This window comes from Phyllobates terribilis, unplaced genomic scaffold (genome assembly GCF_046119375.1).
Source record: "Phyllobates terribilis strain yellow unplaced genomic scaffold, ASM4611937v1 Scaffold_3409__1_contigs__length_79518, whole genome shotgun sequence".
Lineage (NCBI taxonomy): Eukaryota > Metazoa > Chordata > Amphibia > Anura > Dendrobatidae > Phyllobates > Phyllobates terribilis.
In genome coordinates this window covers 59,788-70,897 of record NW_027366162.1, presented here as the reverse complement: position 1 = coordinate 70,897, position 11,110 = coordinate 59,788, and the positions used below count along the sequence as shown (strand labels likewise).

The 11,110-nt window shown below is 40.1% G+C and overlaps 1 protein-coding gene across 1 annotated transcript; it reads right to left on the bottom strand.

The window, feature by feature from the left end:
• Positions 1 to 2,785: 2,785 nt before the first annotated feature.
• LOC141247875 (uncharacterized) lies at positions 2,786 to 6,047 on the bottom strand. The gene is given in 4 exon segments (XM_073669283.1): positions 2,786 to 3,496; positions 3,628 to 4,945; positions 5,057 to 5,510; positions 5,513 to 6,047. Coding segments are annotated over 4 exon segments (3,018 nt in total).
• Between the last annotated feature and the right edge of the window lie 5,063 nt (positions 6,048 to 11,110).

Genomic DNA, 11,110 nt, shown 5'->3' with positions numbered 1-11,110 from the left:
ACACGTTGCAAGTAAGTTGCTGGAACAGATGAGTCGGCCTTGATTCTAGTGCTTGACATCATCTCAGGACAGATGAATCCAATTCCAGCATTTTCAAATGCATGTTTGTGATTGTCCAATAAATAGCTGCACATTTAAAGGAAAAACAATTAAGAATGGAAGTTGAACAATTACAGAAAAAGATTAAGATTGATAGATGACAATTAAAAGATAAAGATTAATATTTACATCATGTAGACTTGAATCACCAAAACATTTAAGCAATCCCCTTATGGAATTCTTCTACATCGGATGCAGTGACATATGTTTGTGGATTTGTCGTCACATAATTCCAAACTGAGGCATCCAATGGGATGGGAGTATTATCATATATATCTCCCGGCGCCGAAGACATAACAAATTGTAACCACTTGCACGATTGGACATGACCTTGAATTGCTTCGTTTTCTTCTTTCTTTCTTTTTTGCAGCTGATTCTTCCGTTTTTTATCACAGCTACCAACCACTTCTTTGTTGGACTGAGACTCATTGAGTACAAACAAGGAAGATGTAATATCATTCAATATAACTATCCCGCCAAGGGCCTAATTTATGAAATCTATCCCGCCAAGGGCCTAAATTATGAATTCTACCCCGCCAAGGGCCTAAATTGATAATAATATGCAACTATCCCGCCAAGGGCCTAAATTGACTTACCTTTGTATTTTTGGCGCTGTCATCCACCTTTTTTGAGAGAAATGACTTGGACTTCTTTGTTGGGCGTGGAGTAGTATAGTCCTATATATATTTGAAATCAAGTTGAGCAAGAGTGAGTAAGTGAAACCATCACCCGTAGGCACCGCCTAAGTTAGAGAAATGACTTGGACTTCTTACCTCGTCGTCTTTGAAAATCACTAAGCGGATCGGCCATTGCACGAAGCTTCCCTGAGCACCGCCTAAGTTAGTGAAACCATCACCCGTAGGCACCGGAAGAATATCATCATGATGTCCATCATAAACAAAATCAACTTGGACTTTGTAGTGATCAGGCTTCATCGGTGTAAAGTGCTGGGACGATGCATCATTTGTGGGTTGTACCATACCATCCGCTACGAGCACTTTGTTACTAGAATCATTATCCTCAAGGGCAAGATGGCATGGAGTCCTTTCCTGCATAAGAGGTATTTTAATTCATGTTATAAGATGTATTTGGACATAAATATTTCATGATAAAATTGCTGCATCAGTCATACCTTCAGCTCACGTGGTTGCGGTGTGGAATCATGACAAGTGGTATAGGGTGCATCAACATTAGGTGTCAGACCGGTAGTAGAAGTGAAGTGTGGTTGATTTATGTGTAGCATGGAGCTTATTTGCTTTTGTAGGGCCTCAGCCACCCTTTTATCTAACTCACCTTCAAACTCCTTTCTAACTTCAGCTCTGATCGATTCGATTAGATCTGAAGAAGCTTCACTAGAACATCTTCTTTGTCTTGGACCGAAAGCAACTCTATAACCCACAGTTCAACCTATTCCCTTGACACGACCACGATGATCCTTTTTCTCAATGGCTTTGGTGAGGGCATCCTCATCATCCTCAAACATAAGGTTTCCTTTTTCTTCTTCTTCGTTATACTCCTCCTATGATGCCAATTAAAAAGTATAAATTAGTTCATATTTACAAGTAAATTTAAGTACATATTCATTGCAAAGCACTACTTACAATTTTTCTTGCAATTTCTACGACATCCTTATCATTTGGGCTAACTTCCCACTTTCCATCCGCGGTTCGAACTTGATGAGCCAAAACCCATTCCTTTGATCTGTATTTTCTAGCTCTAGGAACCGATGAGTTCACTGAGGAGCTACTTGACAGAGATATAGGTGCTTCCTCTGGGAGTTGTCCTTCTTTTATCCACTCATGCCGTTTTCTAATATAACCCGCCTGGCCGGTGCGATGAGGATTCTTGTTCTGGGCTGCACTTGCCTTTGCTTTCGCACTACGAGCCTGTCAAAAGTCAAGAGCATTATCACCAATGAGTTAGAAACATTATTATCAATGACTCTGGCCTATAACGAAGTAGCACTAAAAGGAAATAACATTATTACTAATGACTCTGGCTTGTGATATTCTTGAACAAAAGATAACCAATCAGCCTCTGAAATATGGTGGTAGACATCCCAAGGCATCTTGTTTGTAGGATACTTCGACGGCTTGAATGTCTTAGTTATCCATCGAGCTACCAACTTGCTCTTAAAATCTCTAAAGCGTTTTGCCACACATGAATGGAAATATTTTTCCCTTGATTTAGCCACATCAGCAATGATGCGGAACATAAGCTGTGAATTTGTACAATAAGTTAATGATAGTTAATACAGTATATATTCAAGGTGTAATTTATAAAGACATTATACCTTGGTCTCCTCCCAAAACCCTCGCCTCGTCTGCTCATCTATCTTTCGGTATTCTTTCTCGTTAATATTTATTCTTTGAGAACAACTCCCAACTTGCTTTCCGTATTGTTTTGACCATTGGCCATCTGGGACATTAAACGCTTTATACTCAAGGTGCATAGGTTGTTTTACTTGAACACCTTTTGACGGACCACGCCCTTTATGAATCTGTGTAATTGCGCTAACACCTTGTGATTCGGGATCACCTTGAATAGGACAAATAACATTTTCTCTTTCATCAGCCATCCCACGCAAGAATTCCTGCAACAAAGTAAAAAAAATATAATTAGATCATGATTTCATGAGTAGATATAAGAAAACAGGCTAATGGTTAGTATATGATTCCACCTTATCTTATTCATTCATGATTTGTAACCCATATTCCTCCCTATGATCTGTACGGATATGATTAGTATTATTTATATCTTCCTCCTCGGGTAATGGTTGAACAACAGTTGATAACAAGGGTGTATCGTCATACTCGTCATACGCATCTTCATCCACAACATCATCAATACCAAGAATATGTCTTTTACCTTGGGCAACTACACGCCATCTAGGATCAACATTGTCTACCACATAAAAAATCTGCTTAGCTTGTGATGCTAGGATGAATGGATCGTCACTATCACTTAATCGGTCAAAGTTTACCAATGTCAAACCCGGATAAATTTCATCTTGCTTCACCCCGTTAGGGTTGTTGACCCACTTGCACCGGAAAACATGGATTGTAAAATTGTTATAATCAAGCTCCCAAATTTCTTCGATAACACCATAATATGATTGTGTCGCATCAACCGGTCTTTTGTCCTTAGCGCTCGCATAGACCCTAGATGATGCAATAACCTTCACTCCACTATTCTGCACCACACTCTTTTCATCTTCCCTTCTAGTGTAGAATGTGAACCCATTGATATCATATCCTTCGTAAGACCGAACACATAGTCGAGCACCCCGAGATAACCACTTGACCGTATTAGAAACGTCATGTTCTTTCCTAAGTTCCTCAGCTACTTCCTTCTTAAACCAATCAACAAATGTCCGATATGATCCCGCATCAAAGCTCTTTCATTCAATTTCGGATTCTTGTCCTGCAATTCAGTGTAATGCTTTTCTATGTAAGGATTCACCTCTGTAAGATGCTACAACACGCAAAGATGTGCCTTACTCTTCCTTTCAGATGGAGGAGATATTACTTTTTTACCAATTACTCCCTCTCCTTCAAGCCTCCCTGTATGACGAGATTTTGGAAGACCTATTGGATGAAGCCTTGACAAAAACTCAGCTGCGTATTGAGATATCTCTTCATGAAGGACTCCACGAATGATACTACCCTCTGGATTCGCCTGATTCTTTACTTTGCCCTTTAAACTGCCAAAAAATCTCTCAAAACGATACATCCATCTTAAATATACCGGACCACATAAATTGATTTCTCGAACCAAATGAACAATTAAGTGCACCATTATATCAAAGAAAGACGGCGGAAAGTACATTTCAAATCGACACAAAGTTTCAACAATATCAACGTGGAGAGCATCCAATTTTTCCGGATCAATAACCTTAGCACATATCGAACTGAAAAAGACGCACAACTTTGTTATAACATGTCTCACGTGTTTCGGCAATATCCCACGAAGTGCTATCGGTAAGAAAACATTAAGCAATACATGACAATCATGAGACTTCATACCAATCAACCGAAGGTCCGAAAGAGAAACTAGACGTTTTACATTTGACGAATACTCCGATGGAACCTTAATGCCATGTAAGCACTCACAAAACACCTTTTTCTCCTTTCTTGACATTGTGTAACAAGCCGGAGGCAGAAAAGTCCTTTTACCATCCGGGTTTACTACCGGCCACAAATCTGGTCGAATATTCCTCTCCTTCATATCAAAACGAACGTTCTGATTGTCTTTCGTCTTTCCGGGTATATTTAGCAAAGTCCCAATTATGGCATCACAAACATTCTTTTCAATGTGCATCACATCGAGACAATGCCTGACCGAAAAATCTTTCCAATAAGGTAGATCCCATAGTATAGACACTTTCTTCCATAAAACACCCTTTTTAGATTTGGACTTGAAGAACTTGCCATATTTAGTGTCAACATTTTTAATCCGTTCATAAACCTGTGATCCTGTCAAAGGTGTACGAGCTACTCCTTCCTCGGTGTACCCATTGAACTCCTTCTTCTTTTTACGGTAAGGGTGATATCGACTAAGGAACTTCCGGTAATCTAGATACACATTTTTCTTGTAATTTCTCAAGTTGGCGGGTTTCATATCCTCTTCACATACAGGGCATGCTTGTTCTCCTTTGGTTTTGTACCCAGACAAGTTTCCATATGCCGGAAAATCATTTATGGTACAAAAAACCATAGCTCGCAAGGTAAAGTTTGAGTTGGTGTATGCATCGAACATTGGGACACCTTCATTCCACAATAATTTCAAATCATCAACAAGTGGAGCAAGATACACATCTATGTCATTCCCAGGTTGCTTAGGCCCGGAGATGAGGAGTGATAACATGATATACTTGCGCTTCATACACAACCATGGAGGAAGATTATAAATCGCTAGAAGAATCGGCCAAGTGCTATGTTGGCTGCTTAGCGTACCATACGGACTCACACCATCTGTACATAAAGCAAGTCTCAGATTCCTAACCTCATCACCAAATTCAGAATATTTCTTATCAATATTTCTCCATTGAGGAGAATCAGAAGGATGTCTAAGCTGTCCATCTTTCTTTCTCCCTTCCGCATGCCATCTCAGATTTTTGGCTTCCTTCTTTATCGAAAACAAACGCTGAAACCTAGGTATTATTGGAAGATACCACATAACTTTAGCTGTTGGGCCCCTCTTAGCCGAATTTACCCCTTTACGCTTGTAACGAGATGCACCGCACTTTGGACACTCATCAGATTTTTCATGTTCATTTCTGTAAAGCATACAATCATTTGGGCAAGCATCTATCTTGACTACATCTAAGCCTAAGGGACACATCAATTTTCTGGCGTAATAAGTAGAGATAGGCATCTCATTGCCTTCTGGTAAAAATTACCTAACCATTCCAATAAGGTGTTGAAACTTCCATCAGTCCAACCAGAAGCACATTTCAAGTTGTAAAGTATTGACACAGCCTCTAACTTGCTAAATTTTGTACACCCAGGATACAAGGGAGTCTCTGCAGCCTTTGATACCTGTTCGAACATCTGAGGTTGTCCGTTCAAGTGATCTCTCACCCCATCCATCATCCCATTTATTTCATCATCTTCTTGGTCATCATCCATCTCATTATTCTCAGCAATATCATCATCACTATCATCAGTGTCTACCCGAACATCAAACTCATTGACACTAGAACTTGGACAATCAGGTATTTTCTCACCATGAACATGATAATCTTCTTTGAAACCACGATGAAATAAATGATCCTCAATCTCATCAATATCATCTAACCGCCTTATATTCTTACAATCACGGCAAGGACAATAGATTTTTTCTGCTTTCGTACTACGTTGGTGTGCTAAAGCACATCTAATAAACTCCTCAACCCCACTCAAGTATTGTGTCGTAGTATGGTCACCGTACATCCAAGGACGACTCATTTCTAGTAATAATTGCAAGAAGAGGAAGATTTAATATCATTTCTAATAACTATCCCGCCAAGGGCCTAAATTATGAATTCTATCCCGTCAAGGGCCTAATTTAATAGATAATAATATGCAACTAAGCAAGAAAAAATACAAACTCAACTATCCTGCCAAGGGCCTAAATTATGAAATCTATCCCGCCAAGGGCCTAAGAAATTAGGGTAGAAGTATTACCTTGATTCAATATCGATCCTTCAAGACAACGCCTCAATAAACTCCTTCAATGCACAAGCTATATCCACAAAAAATAGTATATGAATTAGGTGTATACTTTTCATATTGTCATTGGGGCATTTCATTAAACACCTTCAAGGCACAAGCTATAAACACAAAAAATACACAAATTCGGATAGATTTAAACATTTAAATGCACAAGTTGTTAGTATTAGTTGTTTAGATTTGACTAGGATGAAAGATAGTATATGAATTAGGGGTATATTTTCATAGAGGCATTTCATCAAACACCTTGAATGCACAAACTATAAACACAAAAAAATGCACAAATTGGGGATAGAATGCGGGTCTGTTAGAGGGCGAACGTAAATAGATTACTTACCGGCGAAGACGAGAACGCACGCGGGTCTGTTGGAGACGAAATGAGAACGAAGACCCGCGGGTCTGTTAGAGGGCGAACGCGGGTGTAGTGTTGGAGGGCGAACGCGGGGCTGTTGGAGGGCAAACGCGCGGAGACGAAGACGCTCTCGGAGACGAACGGAGAGGAGGGCGAACGAAGAAGATGAAGTGATGAAAATGGCGGAATAGCGGAACGAAGAGGATGGAAGACGAGCGGAAGTGAAGAAGACGATGTGGAACGAAAATGAACTAGGCGGCTGCGCGGTACAATTAAAAGAATTAGTTGAGGCGGACGTATAAAGGCCCGCCTCAACAAGTATTAAACGAGGCGGGCTCTATTCGGCCCGCCTCAAAAAGTATTAAAAGAGGCGGGCTAAATGCCCGCCTCTAATAATCAGCACGCCTCATGCCTCGGAAGAGCACGATTTGTTGAGGCGGGCCTTTATACGCCCGCGTCAACAAGAGTTAAAAGAGGCGGGTCGTGTTGCGCCCGCCTCAAAAGGGATTACAAGAGGCGGGCATTTCAGCCCGCCTCTAATACTCAGCCCGGATCGAAAAAAAAATTATTGAGGCGGGCTTTCTTGGCCCGCCTCAATAAGTGCTTATAGAGGCGGGCTCTTCTTGGCCCGCCTCTATAAAATCTTCCAGAAATAATTTTCCGGATACTTTTTGAGGCGTATAATATTATGTATGCCTCAATAAGTTTTTTTTGAGGCGTTTTTATTTAGGTCCGCCTCTAAAAGGGAGCCTCAACAAGTGTTTTTTCTACTAGTGATATAGAGGAACAAGGATATAGTCTTCAAACGACTTATAAAACAATATGGAGGTAGTATATATTATGTTTGTCCTAATCCTTGTTCTTATATAGTTAATAGTCCAACTAGTCCTATTAACCCTTACCTAAATACAATCCTGAAACTATCAGATTTAATACCTAGACAACAATGCGTTCAGGAATAGACATGAACATGCAGTACCATTGGCTCAGGGTCGATATTTAACACATCATCAAATCTCAACACAATAGCAATCCCAATTAGGTCATGCATTGATTCGCTACCCGATGATAAGACTCTCCAACTCGGACAAGTCGGACCTAGCGGTATGAATAAGACATAAACAACCTAGGTAGCCAACCTAGATAGTTAAATCACATTCAATGGCAATATAGAGCAAGATAAATGAAACAAATTAGTAATATAACATAGAACCAAGGTAGATGTCTTACAAATCAATCATCCGCAAACTTCAACCTAGTGAACAAAGCAAATCTGCTCTAAACTACCTAAACTAAAACTAGAAATTAAGCATGGAAAGGAGGCAAAGCTCTCATCCCTTTTTATAAAAGCTAGAAATCCTAGAAATAACTCCTAAAAAGTCTAGCCCGAATCTCCTTCTGAAACTAGGTAAAGGTCCAAACGAATCCCGTAACAAAAGAAAGTCTCGGAACCAACCTACACCAGGCGCAATCGCGCTAATGTGGGTGCGGTCACGCCGCCTTGCAGACCTCGTGGCGCGGTCGCGCTCTAGGCCAGGTTGCTCCGGCATGGCCGCGTCTTATTGTGCGCGCGATCTTGCTTCGTCCTTTGGCCATCTTCTCTTTGTTCTTCTCCCGAATGTCTGTAACCATCGTGTTTAACCCCTTTCCCCTGCAAGGTCTGGAATACAGTGATATGCTCCAATTCATGGCGAATTCGCCTATAAGTGACGCTAATTACCACTTGTTACGCCATACTAGATGTCGTCCATCACACCCTCACACTTAAACCTTGCTCGTCCTCGAGTAAGCTGCAACTAACTACTTGGCGATCTCAGTGAGTATGGAGGACTTGACAGTAGTGGTCGTCAAATCAATGATTTAGCTCCTATGTACCTACAATCATCATAGCACGAGAGTAGACTCTGACTCTACTAAATACAATGCAATACTCAATGAAACTCAAAACTAACTCTAACAATGACATCAATCATTCCCCATACTCGAGCTATGTTTATCCTACGCAGGTGCCCAACAATGAATCTATAAACTGTGTAAAAGATGTCTTTATCTAAATAGCATATGAAGGACGATAATGCAAGATCAAATAAATGACTCGTTCTTGTCCTAACATGCTTTATAATCTATGAGAAGAATTCACGAGCTCCAACACCCTCAAAAGTATACAAAAACCACAGCTCAACTCAAGTAATATCACATGCAAATTTTTATTGCTAATTTTCATCCTATTAACTTTTCAATTTATAATCACTTATTAAGCATCGGGCTCGTCCGTCTTACGGTCCGGGCCAACTCTTATTTAGGCATCGACCCTGTCCGTTTTACGGTCCAGGTGAGTTCTTTTTAAAATCATTTATTCAGGTTACAGGGCCACCCGTCTTACAGTCCGGGTCGTCTTCTTTCTATGTATATTGTAATGAAAAAGGACGAAAGCAAAATAATATGACAAAACTAGAGATGAGATGGTGAACATGCAATTTCAGTATTGGTCCTAATGCATCCTAATCATAATCCATATACTCAAGTCAAAGTCCCCAATTTGGTCAATCATATCATCATCATACGCAATTGCAATATCAACAATCAAAGGCATAGTAGAAAGATATGAAATCAACACCATTATAAGAATCCACAAAGCATCAAATAGGGGGAAATACAATAGTCGACTCTAAAAATTCAAAAAGATTCAAAATTTCAAAAAACAAGGATAGGTAAGATATAGTTCCCCTACCCCACACTTAAAGTACACAATGTCCTTATTGTGAAATAGAGAAAAAAGATAAAAGATAAATGGAAGTGGAAAAATACCTCTTTTCTCAGGTTGCCTCACCGAGCAGCGCCTTGGTTAGGGTTGTGGGCTTGACTTTATCCATATCCCTTGCAAATTCAACACGTAAATGCGTTAATAGCACGGGTTTTGACCATACAATGTCCAACACCAAAGTTAATCAAACCAAAACACAAGAAGAAGTTTTGACTCCCCGACAACGACGCCAAATTTGACGAGCGTCGTTTAGCCCTGTCAAAATAATATTTCCTAACTACACTACTCTACACAAGAAAAGCGGCAAGTAAGGGTTGAATCCCACATGGATTCATGTATTTCATTCTTGTGTAATTAATAAGAACAACTTAATAATAATAAAGGGGGATATTGAATTGACACTAAACTAGTAATTGAGTGAAGGAAAACAATAGAGAAAATACCTTATTCAACGAGTATCCACACAATAGAATGATTGGTTTGATCATTGACTTCTTAATTACTATTCGGGTTCATTCTACAATTTATATATTATGGTTGTCCTAATCCTTGTTCTTATATAGTTAATAGTCCAACTAGTCCTATAAACCTTTACCTAAATACAACTATGAAACTATCAAGATTTAATACCTAGGTAGCAACGCGTTCAGGAATAGATAGGAACATGCAGTACCATTGGCTCAGGGCCAATATTTAACACATCATCAAATCTCAACACAATAGCGATCCCAACTAGGTCATGCATTGATTCGCTACCCGACGATAAGACTCTCCAACTCGGACAAGTCAGACCTAGCAGTATAAATTAGACTTAAACAACCTAGGTGGCCAAGCTAGATAGATAAATCACATTCAATGGAAATATATAGCAAGAGAAATGAAACAACTCCGTAATATAACAAAGAACCAAGGTAGAAGTCTTAAAAATCCAATCATCCGCAGACTTCAACCCGGTGAACAAAGCAAATCCTCTTTAAACTACCTAAACTAAACTAGAAATTAAGCATGGGAAGGAGGCAAAGCTCTAATCCCTATTTATAAATGCTAGAAATCCTAGAAACAACTCCTAAAAAGCCCAGCCCGAAGCTCCTTCCAAAACTAGGTAAAAGGCCCAAAAAAAGAAAGTCTCGGAACCAACCTACACTGGGTGCGGTCATGCCAATGGGGCGTGGTCTCGCCGCCTTGAAGACATCGTGACACGTTCGCGCCCTAGGCCAGGTTTCTCCGTCGTGGTTGCGTCTTATTGTGCGTGCAATCTTGCTTTGTCCTTCGGTCATCTTCTCTTTGTTCTTCTCCCCAAATGTTTGTAATCCTCTTGTTTAACACATGTGCCCTGCGAGTTACGGAATACAATGATATGCTTCAATTCATGGACAATTCACCTATAAATGACGCTAACGACCACTTGTTACACCATACTAGATGTCGCCCATCAATATTCCAAATGATAAGTCATAGAAAAAGATAGCAAAATATTTAATCATACCACACTCCCCTCCTCATTGATGACCAAGGTAAACCAAGCTCACGGGGAAAAAAGGGAGAGTGGAAAAATAACAGTGCAAAGAATATCAAGCTTCGATCCCCGAAACATCTCGGAGACGACCGGGGGGAGGAGATTCAAGGAAAACGGACACTTGGGACATCTAATAGCCCATGTGGGCTAAGGTCATTGTTTTGTGC